The 14,368-nt window shown below is 41.2% G+C and overlaps 1 protein-coding gene across 8 annotated transcripts in view; it reads right to left on the bottom strand.

Annotated features, from left to right (window-relative positions):
* Positions 1-14,368, bottom strand: part of SERINC5 (serine incorporator 5) — an 82,093-nt gene that overhangs the window by 41,256 nt on the left and 26,469 nt on the right. For all 8 annotated transcript variants that reach the window (XM_073344122.1, XM_073344119.1, XM_073344120.1 and 5 more), the window contains exons 3-6: positions 8,610-8,788; positions 8,193-8,275; positions 4,296-4,389; positions 2,432-2,643 (exon numbers count right to left, since the gene is read on the bottom strand). In XM_073344122.1, coding sequence (XP_073200223.1) covers positions 2,432-2,643; positions 4,296-4,389; positions 8,193-8,275; positions 8,610-8,788 — 568 coding nt within the window. The remainder of the gene's footprint in view (positions 1-2,431; positions 2,644-4,295; positions 4,390-8,192; positions 8,276-8,609; positions 8,789-14,368) is intronic.

Below are 14,368 nucleotides of genomic sequence, written 5' to 3'. Positions count from 1 at the left end.
AGACTGATAACAAACTTCTACAGCTTGAAGTTTTAGGTCCCCCTACCCCTCAGTCTTCTCTTCTCCAGACTAAACAAACCCAACTATTTTTAAGCTTCCCTCTTATGTCATGTTTTCTAGACCTTTAATCATGTTTGTTGCTCTCCTCTGGACTTTTGCCAATTTGTCCACATCTTTTCCAAAGTGTAGTGCTCAGTACTCTATGTGAGGCCTTATCAGTGCTGAGTAGAACGGAAGAATTACTTCTCGTGTTTTGCTTACAATACTCCTGCTAAAGAATGATACTCGCTTTTTTTGCAACACTATTACATTGTTGACTCATATTTAGCTTGTGACCCCCAGATCCTTCTCTGAAGTACTCTTTTCTAGGCAGGAAGGAATAATCATGAAGGGACTACGTACAGTACTTTGCATTTGTCCTTACTGAATTTCATCCTATTTATTTCAGGCCATTTCTACAGTTTGTCAAGATCATTTTGATTTCTAATCCTGTCCTCCTAAGCACTTGCAAACTGTCTCACCTTGGTATCATCTGCAAACCTTTACAAGTGTACTCTTTAGCCCATTATCCAAATCATGTATGAAGATATTGTCTAGAACTGGACCCAGATCCCGGCAGGACCTACTCAATATGCCCTTCCAGCTTGATTGTGAACCACTGATATCTACTCTCTGAGTACGTTTTTCCAACAAGTTGCATACTCACCTTATAGTACGTTCATCTAGCCTATATTTCCCTAGTTTATGAGGAGATCATGTGAGGCAGTATCAAAAGCCTTACTAAAGTCAAGATACATCACATCTACTGCTTCCCCTCTATGGACAAGGCTTGTTACTCTATCAAAGAAGGACATTGGGATGGTTTGACATAATTTGTTCTTGACAAATCCATGTTTACCGTTACTTATCACCTTATTATTTTCTAGGTGCTTACAAATTGATTATCTGTTCCATTATTTTTCTGCCTGGCCTATAATACAGTGGGTTGTCCTTATTCCCCTTTTTATAGATCAGTACTATATTTGCCCTTTTCCAGTCCTCTGGGGTCTCTCACTTCCACCATGAGTTTTCAAACACAAATCGCTAATGGCTCAGATCTTTTCAGCCAGCCCTTAAGTATTCGAGGACGTATTTTATCCGGCCCTGCTGAATTGAAGATATTTAACTTGCCTTTAAGTAATTCTTAACTTGTTCTTTTCCTATTTTAGCCTCAGATCCTACCCCATTTACACTGATGTTCACTATGTTGTCTAACGTAGGTTAGTCATTTGATCACCATTTTGGTGAAAAACGGAAACAAAAAAGGCATTGCCACTGCTGCATTTTCTGTTATTGTCTTTCCTGCCTTGTTGAATGATGGGCATATCCTGTCTTTGGTCTTCCTCTTGCTTCTCATGTATTTGTAAAATGTTGTCTTGTTACCATTTATGTCCCAAGCTAGTTTAAGCTTTTTTTGGCCGTGGCTTTTCTAAACTTGTGTTGTTTTTTTTATATTCATCCTTTGTAATTTGACTTACTTTTTGTATGATTCTCTCTGATTTTCAGGATATTGAAGATCTCCTGGTCAAGCCAGGGTGGTCTCTTACATCCTTCCTAACTTTTTTATGCGTTGCGGTACTTCGCTCTTGTGCCCTTAATAGCTCTTTAGAAAACAGTCATCTCTTCTGACCTCTTGTTTCCCAGGCGATCTTACCTACCAATTCTGAGTTTACTACAGTTTGCCTTCTTGAAATCTATTGTCTTTATTCTTCTGTTTTCCTTCCTACCATTCCTTCCAATCATGAACTCTATCATTTCATGATCATTTTCACCCAAGCTGCCATCCACTTTCAAATTTTCAGCTACTTCCTCCCTGTATGTCAGAATCAAATCTAGAATAGCCTCTCCCCTAATCCCTTTCTCCACCTTCTCTAATAAGGCGTCTTCAATGTATTCCAGTAATTTGTTGGATAATCTGTGCCCTGTGGTAATATTTTCCCAACAGATGCCAGGGTAGTTGAAGGCCCCCGTCACCACCAAGTTTTGTGTTTTGAATGATTGTCAGTTGTTTTTAAAAAAAAAAAAAGCCTAATCCACTTATTCCTCCTGGTTAGGTGGTGATCTGTAGTAGACCCCTACCATCACATCACCCTTGTTTTGTACCCCTTTTATCCTTACCCTTATGCTGTCATGCTTAGTGACACGGGTCAGAGAGGCGATGGTATGGATTTTATGGAGACAGAGTGACATAAAAGCTAACTCAAAACACAGAGAGAGAGAGAGAGAGAGACAGAGACAGACACATGCGAGAAAGGTATACACACACTGCGTCAGTACCCGATGACATCAGCCTTGCTAAGTCTGATAACCAGAAGTAGGCTCCAGAGAACTCTCAAGGTGACCCATCTCCAACAAAACAAACAACAGACAAAAATTTGATAAGCACACTTACGACTTTGGACACAGGGTGAGATAGCTACCAATGAAATAAGAATGCACAGGCCACCATTTACACCAAGCAGGATCTTGTTGTATGTGCAGCCCTCGGCGCGCGTGTAAAAGACAGCCATCAAAATCAGGGCTCCCACAGCAACGGAGTACAGGACAAGAGTGCCCAGAGCTAGTAAGCCATACCACAGTTTATTATGCGTTGTGCCCGCAGTCCTGTTTGTAAGGAAGAAAATATATTAGCTATAGAAAAAATATGGAACATATACTCCTTATCGAGATAGCTTATATGACCATTAGAGCTGCACAAAAGTCAGCATTTTGCTCTCTATAGTACATACATTGTTTCAGCAGTATAGGCTGTGACTTCTGGGTATTTTACAAATATAGTTGCCTTGCTAGATTCATTTGCTATCACCAGGATCTATAAAACATTCCATAATGCTAGTGTTGATCATATATCAAGACTTTACACTGATGTTTTAATGCCTGGCTATTTCCATAAATATAGCCTGCAAGATTCTGAAGATTTGGAACAGCTTAGACTGAGCCATCTGCAAATCTTTGACACTGTTGTAATCGTAGCTCCTAGCTAACGTAGGGGATTCCTTGACTGGAGCCAAGGACGACCCTTCCAGGTCCCAGCTCATTAGTGAAGTTCTTCCATTACATAAGCCCTGGAAAACCACGGTTAAATACACCGCAGCTATTCTTATCCTCCTACCACTACAACAGTTTTGTCCATTCAACCATTCTCCCGTCTTTTGGCTCTCTGTATCCTACAAGTTTTACTGAGTCCTGAATTCCCTACCCCCCACTCCCACCCACCCCTGCAGAACTGATCTTGGGGGAACAAAGTATCAGACGGCATCATCCAGTACAATCAAGTTGTCTGTACTAACAGGGCAGAAATGATTTGCAAAATGGTTTACAAAAATCTGTTAACTCAGATGGTGCCTTTGAGTTACATGCCACTGCTGGAAGTCTCCTTTCAGGTCACACTGACAGCACTGGGTTTCTTCTACAGTTAATTATTGGCAGCAGTGGTTGTGCTGTGACAAGAGAACACATTTTATCTTATCCTCAGGAAAACAGTTATCAGGGGAGAAAAGGGAGAGAGCAGAGGGTTTTAAACCTTTTCTACAAGCTAATGGGATAACTGTGAAAACAAAAGAACAGAGAAAGACAGCGGAATGGATGGGCAGGGAATAGCTAAAGGGAGGGGATTGTGTGTTTGTGTAGGATTTAAGAATTCTAAAATATTAATGGGGCAGGGAAGGAAGGTTCCAAAGCTACACAAATGGGAAATCAAGCCTATACAAAAGAGGCTGGGCAAGGGGATTGATCAAGGAAAGTTGTAGAGTTGGGTGGAAACAAGTGGCTCACCTCTTATTTAAAAACTGGGCTGAGGTGTGTCTATAAGCTTGCATGAAAACAAAACAGGATCCACCAGTTTACATCACTGCTTGAGTGCTGTGGCTATGCTGTATGGATCCACTCTATTTTATCAAAAATGGATTATACTGATACAGAAGTGAAGAGGCTTAAATGATGGGGTCCTTGAAGCACTATTACTATTTATTGGAAACAGAACTATTTCAGTCAAATACAAAGCAACAAGAGGTCAATAATAAGAGGGAGAGAAATGGCATCCAAAATGGGGAAAAAGGAGAGTGAGTAAAGAGTAGAAAAAGACTTAGAAGGTTGGGGAGTACTGTATCCTCTTTAAGTAAAGTTGCCTTCCATCATAAAATAGTGTCCGTGGTATTTTTAAATACTGTGGTTAATTTTCTGTTAATAAAAACATGCATTTAAAGAAGGATTGCAATACAATACATTATACAACCAACTGCTTGCCAGACACATACCAGTTTTTATTCCATTTGTGTGCAAACTCCACAAGCAGGATAAGCTGAATAAGTATAAAAAGGAATCCTCCCGCTGCACCTACATAGCGCCAGGCTGCAAGGGGAAAAAAGATCAATTTCCAATTATGTTGAATTTGAGAGCTTAGATAAACGGAGCTTTGTGGTATCAGGGCAAAAGTCTACGCAGTGAAACCATTATACAGCTCATCAAGACACATCTCAATTAACCTTGACTAGAGACCTTCCTGAAAATGGCAGAGGTCACCTGAAAGACCAGTGCAACTTTGCATCCATCCCAGCTGACTGATAGACATGATTCAGTTTATGGCACTCCACACATTCTAGAATATCCACTACAAGTTCATTAACCTGAAGAATTTTTGTGGAGAAGGTTACTGTATATGAAGAGAAGCTACTGAAATCTTGCTACATGGTGCAGAAAAGCGGTGGCATCAGTTTACAGATCTCCTAAAACCTAAAATTGTTGAGGAACCTGAGGCTGAAAATGACTATCACTAGATTCAAAATTACACAGATGTAAAAATAAGGGGGAAAACTTATTCATTCATATTTGTAGGAATAAAAAAAAAGTGTTCTGAGACACCCCCACAGCTACCACAATCCTCCGCATTCACCTATGACTGGTTTAAATCAAGACTGGATGCGAACACGTACATGATAAAATAGCCTTTGGGTCCCCGCAGAAGCCACATGGGAGTAATTCTGCGTCACTTCCTTTCCAGAGTGGTCAATCTGCATCCTGACCAGATACCTGATTTTTGTGAAAAACTAAAGGCTCTGAAGCAGCAGTTTTCAAACTGCGGGTCACCACTGGGTCATGGAACGAAAGGCACGGGGTGGTGGCGGCTCTGGTCGGAACTGCCGACCCGGCTGTTACAAGTCCCGTTGACGGTGTTGCCCAGCTAAGGCAGGCTAGTCCCTACCTGTTCGAGCACTGCGCTGGGCCCCAGAAGTGGTCAGAAGCAGGTCCGCCTCCTATGCGGGGGGGGGGGGGCGCCCACAGGGCTCCATGCGCTGCCCTCACCCCAAACACTTGGGGATGCCCGTGGACGAGAGCCATGCGGAGGCACATGCATGCCTCCGCCTGGGAGCCAGACCTGCTGCTGGCTGCTTCTGGGGCACAGCACGGTCTGCAGTGCCAGGACAGGCAGGAAGCCTGCCTTAGCACCCCTGTTGCACCACTGACCGGGAGCCACCCAAGGTAAGCCTGCGCCCCAATCCCCAACCCCCTGCCCCAGCCCTGAGCCCCCGCGAAACCCAGAGCCCCCTCCTGCACCCCAAACCCCCCAGCCCCACCCCAGGGCCTGCACCCCCAGAGCCCTGACCCCATCCCACACCCCAACCCCCTGCCCCAGCCCAGAGCCCCCTCCCATACCCCAAACCCCTCATCCCCAACTCCGTTGGATCACGGACATCTATTTTCAACTGGGTCACCAGAAAAAAAAAGTTTGAAAACCACTGCTCTAAAGGAAGTGTGTGCAGCTATTTATCTAAAGGCTCATTTGGAGTCATTGTATGTCTTATAATTTGGAAATGCATCTAGTAATACAGGTGTATAATGGGGTCTTTTCTCACTCAACATTTGACCCTTAGGCTATAACTATAGACAGTCAGCTATCCGCACTAACAATTCATAGCTGGGGAATGTGCTAATGAACTTTAACTGTGACCTGAGTAGTATTTTGCCAAGAAAACTTACCTTGATTAATAAGAGCTGAACAATATTGGTGTTAGTTTACATTGCTCTTGGCAGAGTTATATACATTTGTTGTACTGCAGCATTATGGTTTGTGTTAAATGATAGACTGAAAGTACTCAAGTGTTTGTCAGTTTTGATAAGCTATTGTATTAGTTTAATGAGCATGAAGTTCTTTTGTAAAAATGTCAGCAAAGTGGAGTACAAAACTGAAGGTGTGAATGGGCTGTGTGTATGTGAGGGGGAGGGGAGAAGTCTAGTAGGCTCCTCACCCCTACTCAGTAACTAGGTACCTAGATTTCTAGTAGGCTCCTCACCCCTACTCAGTAACCTAGGTACCTAAGAACCATACCTATCACAGAAGGTTACATTGCAGTTTAGCTAGTAATAGGGCTGTGCAAACCATGCAGTTGCACATGATGCCTCCCCAGCCAAACTAATGGGGCAGGGAGCAGTGGTAATACATATATATTTTATTTAAATAGAAAAAGGGGAAGAGCTACAGAAACCTTCTGGGAGGTGGAGTATGCAGCAGATGCCTCCTGTTTGGAGAAGGGATTGAAGGAACTTCCAAACACCCTTCCCTAAGACATTGACACAAAAGAGACCAGCACATACTTCTTGATTTTTTCTGTGCAAAACAGACTGGGGGAGAAGAAGTGTTTCCTGTCTAGAATCATCAAAAGATTGTTGTTCATGTCCTGACTCAAGAGCTACTTTTTCTCCACTTACACACGTTCATGTTACTCCAGAGAATCAGTACAGTGGAAAGGGTCACTGCGGCGCACCTGGATCACGAATGCCTCCAAATAGTAATATTCTAGAATTCCATCACTTTCTAACACAGTGGGTGTTTAAAGATTAAAGAACAAGGAATACGTAACTAACTTCAGCCTCATGAAACTGGGGTGGGCACCAGACTCACCAGGAGCTGTTCCTGGTGGTGCTAGTGGGCAGGGCTGGGAGCAGTACTGCCATGCCAGGGGAACTGCCTGGGCTGGGCGCTGGCTCCTGCGAGCAGCAGCCCGACATACTGCTGCTTTTCCCACTGTGGTTCATGGTAGAGCCCTGCAGCTCTGTGGATATCTGCTTTATACACGTGGATATCCATATCCGCGGATATGAATTTTGTATCTGTGCGGGGCTATATTTAGGAGCACAAATCCCACTGAATTTCAGTGGGACTTTTGCTCCTAACTCCCTAAAGTAATTTTTTAAAATCTCCCCCCAAAGCTGACATTTACATATGGTTGAGAAAACATTCTCAAACCACTCTCAGAGTTAGTGACAGTAACTGCTACCAATTTATATTCCCAATTAACAAAAACGGTTTCAGACACTACTATGGAAACAGGATCCACAATAAATAAATTGGCAATACAACATCTCAGCAAGAAATCTAATTTTCTACTACTAGACGTAATTTGTTTAGTTTCTGCACAGCTTACAAGATCCTGTCTCATTACAGTCAGTCACTGCTAGTTTTCAAGAGAGAGGATTCCAGTGTGCTTTATGTTTTGTGTTACTTGGCTTACGGTACCACCTTATGAACAGAACAAGCTCTCTCTGTTGCAAATAATGGTATTCAGCTGACTGCGACACAGCTAATTATACAGACAAGGTGGGTGATGTAATACCTTCTATTGGACCAACTTCTGTTAACAGATAATTATTTGCTCACCCACTTCGCCTCTAATAGCCTGGGACCAACACAGCTATAACACCAAAGCATAAAGCTAATTATATCAGCCAGAAAAAAACCCAACACATTTTTGCATATTCCTAAGTGTCTATATTTTTCAGCACTCGTTATGACTATCTGTAAATCCAAAAGCTTGTAAGGCAGCACAAGTTTGTTATTTTGTTCACACACGTACCCTGCGCATGTGTATATAACATGTTAAAAATATTCTTAACTGTTTATACAAAACTAAGAAAGAAGTGAAACAACTACGGCAACCCCATTCATTCACTCAAGGGAATACGGGTTTCAGAGTGGTAGCCGTGTTCGTCTGTATCAGCAAAAAGAACGAGGAAAACTTGTGGCACCTTAGAGGCTAACAAATTTATTTGGGCATAAGCTTTCGGGAGATAACCGATCTGTCTCTACTGTTAAGGTTATAGGCACTCATACAAGCAAAATGGAAAGGGTATATGCATACAGAAAGATAAAATTGTACCATTAAGGAAGGTGTCTTGATCTGGAATGAAAAAAGCTCCTGAGCACATGGCTGCCAAAACTAGAAGCTTAATGAACCAGAACCTGGAAGACAAAACCGAAGTGGAATATTATTTATAAAAGAAATTAAAAGTCTTCGACAGGAGTTCTGTCTGTTTCATAGGACAGCTGTGCCTTAAGTAGTGGTTACTGCTCTCTGGTACAAAGGAATCACTACCGGTCTGAATACAACTTAGAATTCACTTCTACACACTTATGTACATATGTCAAACAAACCATCAAAATTAACTCAGTGCTTTTGATAACACTATACATAATCAAAAAGAAATGCAGTATGGAAATCTAGCACTACATAGGGAATGTGATTTATTGCTTGATTTTAGAAGAGGGCAAAATAAGCGAACAAGCTAAAACTTACCCATTGTGAATATATGCTCGGCAGCTTTTGCTGTTGTTAATTTTGATGGTAAGTAAGAAGAAGATAAAGAAGAAAGACGCCATTCCAAAAGAGACCCTATAAACCGCAGAGTATCCCACTAGCTTCTCACACGTCTCACCTGCTTGAATACCTTTGCAGATGCGCTCATAAAAAGGAATCTGAAACACACACACAGTGAGAAAATTAAACAGGATTTACCGTAATTAAGCAGATTGCACTCATATAGTTTACATGTGTACAGCTGACTTAAAAATAGCTAATTGGATGTATTTCACACTTACAAGTTATGTTTCAGTGACTCTGAACCATCAGTCTGGACTGAGGGGTAAACTGCACACAACAGGTGAGGTGGTACATAGATTATAAAGGATTGGAAGTCTGGAGCCACAATTGACAGCTACTAACTCCTGTCAAATGCCTCAGTACAGGGTGAAGGGGAACAATCCCCTACTCCTCACCATTTTTAAAGGAAGATTGGCATCATACCTCTTCTTTAAAAATAAATTGCCAGAAAGGTAGGAAAATTCCATCCCTTTCCCCACTTGTTAAATATTTGCCTTTTAGGCCTTGCCCTAACTTTGTGTGGTTGTTTGTTCCCTCTCATATTCTGGCCTCAGAGGCTCACCACACTAACGTGGAAATGAATACTCCCGAAATGTCTCCTGAAAAGCAGGTTTCTGTGACTTTTATCCATTTATGTGCTCTGTCTCTGTATGCAGACTAGACCTCGCCCCCTCACCCCATAGCTAGAGCAGATCCCCAAAAGAAGGATTTATAATGGGTGAAACACCATTAGTTTAGAGGAAACTAAAGTCTCTCTGTATCCTCAGAGCCACCAACCTAAACCAATGAGACTTGTAAAGCAATACACCATCAGATGAGAGTGGGGATCATTAGTTCACTTTTCTTACATGAACAGAGGCTGACACACACAGTGTTTTGCCCTAGCAAATGTTCTCTTCAAAGATTTAGAGGAACAAGACAGAAAAAATAAATTCAGCAGCTGCTCAGCCTCAGATGATTTCAAGAAAGAGAATGAGTCTGGGAAGCATACCGGGGTTGTAGATAATACCCTACATAAAGAAACAGCGCAGCTCCAAGAAAGGAAGAATGCTGGTCTCTGCTTGTCCCAGACGACAACTCGAAAAGCAAAATGGAAAGGGTCAGAGAGCAAATGGACAGAAGACTGGATGATTAGATTCAAGCCATATTGTAACTCTTGAAAGATTTTCACCTCCAAATACTTTCAGAACATGGCTAGTATGCCAAGCAAGACATGATTACTTGAGCAAGCAGAACACTAGTAAACAAAAATGGATGACAGGAGCGTACAAGTGAGGGGTTGGTGTACTTGCTTTCTTTGGAGAGTCACACCTGTAATCCTCTACTACCAGCAACAGTCAATCCACATACCAGATCAACCAAAAATGTCCACAGCCTGAAAGGTTTTTTTAAAACAGCTCTGCAACAGGAGGTTAATGTATCATATGACTATGGCAATGCAGAATTGAGGACAATAAGGAGTTTTTGAGGTGTATTAGGAACAAAAACCATCTTAACAGTACTGGTCCATTACTAGACAGATATTGTAGAATCTTCAACAGTAGTACAGAAAAGGCACAAGTGTTCAATAAATATTTCTGTTCTGTATTTGGGAAAACCAGAGTAATATAATCATATCATATGATGAAATATTTTCCATTCCAACTCAAGAGGATGTTAAAGAGCAGCTACTAAAATCAGACATTTTAAAAATCAGCAAGTCCAGATAATTTGCATCTGAGAGTTTTTAAAGAGCTGGCTAAGTAGCTCCTTGGAAAATTAATGTTCATTTTCAATAAGTCTTGGAACACTGGGGAAGTTACAGAGGACTGGAAGAAAGCTACATTTGTGTGAATATTTCAAAAGGGTAAATGTGATGACCTGGATAACTACAGGCCAGTTAGCTGGACAGGGCAGGGCAAAGCATGGCAGGTTGGGGCCTGGTCACTTGCTGCTGCTGCCAGTGCCAGGCCCCCTGTTAGCCTCCCAGGCCATGGGGCCCGGGGCAGTTGCCCTGGTCTGTCCTATGGCCAGGACGGCTTATATTTTCAGAGCCCGAACATTTGTGGAGCCGGGCCCACATTCCTGAATATTGGTGGAGCATGGGCACCACAGGCCTGTATAACTCGCTGCCTAGGTCTTCAAGTCCTTAGACTTATCTCAGACACAATGCCCACAGAACAGTACCAGCTAGACGGGTGGTAAACTGAGATATCTGCTTATTGTACCATAACTTGATTGATTTTACTGTCACTATGTCCTCCCTCTACCCCCAATGGCATCTGTTGAGTCTTTTCACAACCTAGCTTGAAGCTCACTGGGGCAGGGATAGTTTTTACTGCGAGCTTGTACAGTGCCCAGAACAATGGAGCACCGATTAGTGTCCACACATGTTACCCTGATACAAACTCTAATAAAATAGGCAATGCTGAGATTTGTTTTCCTAGACAGAATGCAAAGTAGTGAGAGTTCCCCAACGTGCATGGGGTAGACAAACATTCTTATTAAAATGAAACTTTTAAAACTATATTTTTTTCCAAACACACCAGATAGTGCAAAAAACTTATGTTTGCGAAACTAAACTCTCATTTGTAGCTGTCCCCTCCCAAGACAAGCGTCTTAGGTATCATTGAGTTAACAGATATGCTGCTAAGGCAAATGATATAGAACCGTTTCAGACTTAGTGAATTTACAGCAAATGTAGAAGCCAGATTGGCACAACATTCAAATGGCATCATCAAATCAATAAAATTTCAAAAGGCGAGTTAGAAAGGGTAATATTCACTCCACATGAAAGAGGATGTTCACAATATTAACAGGAGTATTTGATCTCTAAATTGATAGAGCAGGCACAAAGTCATGTATCAGATATACAGATGAAGAAAACACTGGGACTAGGTTTTAAAATTCATGAGCTCTCTATTTTTACAGATGGTCAGACTATACAAATATTGGAGAACTATAGTTTGCTTATGGCCTGGTTTCCGAGGTTGCTGAGCACTCAGAAATCCCATTGAAACCACCTCTAAATATCAGTCCATAATTAATGTCTCAGTTTCCCAATCTGGATAGAGAATTTGAAGGTGCACCCTGCTAAGGCTGGGCTTAATTAACTGTTGAAGCTTTTGAACTTTAAACATCCCAGAACATGCTTTATTACTAATTTAGAGAACAGATAAAGAAAGCCTAGTTTCATACACTTCATTTTTCATTCAAAACAATCAAATACTCTTAATTTAAAAGAGCAATTATCTTTCCGGTTCACACTAACTCCTCTTCTTTGTGCCATTTCTTCCCACCACTGAGCCTTCAAGGCAAAAGAACAGGCAGAGAAATTGGCATTACTGAAAATCATATTGTTGAGGGCTGCTTAGGAGACCCTGAAATAGTTTACTGTTTTGATTAGAATATTTGTTTTGTTGGAGACACAAATTGTATTAAAACCTTACTAATAAAAGAAATGGATTTTATGAATTTTTGGCATAAACATGTAAATTGTCTTCAAAAAATTCAATTTCTTGGATTATATTCAACTTCTCTCCATTCAAGCTTCCCACAAATGAAAATCTAGTTCCTGTCAAGCAATCAAGATGGTACATGAACTCTGGCAAACTAAAGTGTTTTTAAAAAGCCAGAGGTCAAGGAAAAACAATATGCCTGTATTAGTCAGCCATACAGACTACAGGCAAGCAGAACAGAATCAATCTAGTAATTTAAATAGCTGATTAAACTGGGAAGCAACTTTAACCATGTGTTCCACGGCACACTTTCTTTGAGAAGAGTGCAGTGAAACAGCCAACGCAACGCTGGCTGAAGACCTCTTCTGAACTTTTAAGACCACCTTACTCAAACAGAAAGGCAGGCTTGATGCTTATTCCCTGGAGAAACTAACTAGGTTCCAGTCTTATGTTACTGAATTATTGAAAATTCAATCCACTCCCTGTTTAAGTAGCAGAATCAGATTTTTGTTCTGTAACAGAAACAAAGTTTAGATCTCATGCATTAGTATGTTGTGCTGTCAGGAGCTATGGCAATTTGGGGAATCTATGTACACCTTACAAATTCTAGTTGATTTTAAGAACTTGCTGTATCATTGAATGCCACGTCTATACTACAGGAACTATAGCAGCAAAGCTACCGTGCTGTAGCTATGCCAGCATAACCCAACAATGTAGACACAACCCCCAGCGACAGAAGGGTTTTGTCACTGTAGGAATACCACTTCCTTCAGCAACGTTAGCTAGGTTGATGGAAGATTTGTCTGTCGACCTAGCTATATCTACACTTGGGCTTAGGTCAACATAGCTACATCACTCAGGAGTGTGGATTTTTCACACCTGAGTGACATAGCTATGTTGGCATAAATTTTACAACAGGTCTCAGCGTATGTGGAATTCACCTTGTGCTGTCAGAGCTGAGTCAGGTGTCTCCCAGTCCAGGGACAATGGAAGGTCGCTAAATGGCTCCCATTCAAACTGGAACACCTTGGGACAACGGGGTGGAGAAAACCAATTCTCTTAGTTTCAGCAAATTTCTCTGCAAGGGTCGGGGGATGAAGGAGTGGAATTCCCCCAGAAGCTGAACAAAGATTTGGTGTTCGCTCTGGATCTTAAAGAAACAGAGCCTGAGACACTCAGAGGAAGAACTCTCAGGAGGAACACAGGCACAGGCTCTTGGAGGGAGAGATGTCTTTGAAAGCAACCCGCCCAAGTTAAAGGAAGCTGGCTGGAGAAAAAAAGAGCGGATCCAGGGATGCCAAGGGTCGGCCGTCCTTAAGAGTGAGAGTTACAGCACAAAGAGTGAGATTCAAGGTGGTGTGTTAGGTCATTGCTTAAGACAGGGACTCTCATCATTGCTCCTTGGCAACAGACATCCAATAGTCCAGGTTTTTAATCCAGCACTTAATAGTTGGTTTTAAAATGTACACTGCTTAACATTGCATATGAAACACTTACATATCCTAATTCACACTAAAGTCTAGGGCACATGAGAATTCCACTGGTTTGCACTGCATATAGATTTTAATAAAAACAATTATTTGCTGGTTGGCACGAGAACCTGGATGGTTGGAGATCCCTGAGGGCCAGAGATGTTAAACCCTGGTTTAGGCACACAGTCAGTGGACAGAACAAGAGAAATATTGAAAAATTTTTGTTTTTATATAAAAACAAAAATGAAAACTTATCAATGCAACAATATGTTTATTTTGCATATCACCTTGTTAGAGTGATCATTTGAAAAACATTTACTATACAAACCTAATCATATTTGTACTATAGTCAGTCATATTACATATACAGCAAACTAAAATAATCAGATTCCAAAATTAAAATAAAATAACCAAATACATTCATTTAATGTAAAATATTTTAAATAAAGTAATTAAATTGAATTTAGTTATTTTGAAGCTAACAAACCATAAAGGATTCAGATTCCACATTTCTTTTAATATCTAAATTTAGTTTTATGTTTATTTGTGTGCTTTTTTAATATTGCCATGTGGCCCCTTTTGCTGTTTTTATAACTTCTTTTGGTGGCTCAAACTTGAAACATGGCTCCGGATTTACCAGCCCCACTTGGATAAGAGGACTGTGCCCTGTCTAGTATGAATGGTGTCTTATTTTTTTTGAAGAAAGACTGAATACACTCTTCTCCTGTATTTGAGTGGGGAGAAATTAAGACAAGCCTGGCAACCT

The sequence above is a fragment of the Lepidochelys kempii genome, chromosome 5 (genome assembly GCF_965140265.1).
Source record: "Lepidochelys kempii isolate rLepKem1 chromosome 5, rLepKem1.hap2, whole genome shotgun sequence".
NCBI lineage: Eukaryota > Metazoa > Chordata > Testudines > Cheloniidae > Lepidochelys > Lepidochelys kempii.
The sequence above is the reverse complement of the archived record's forward strand: the minus strand, read 5'-3'. Positions and strand labels throughout refer to the sequence as shown.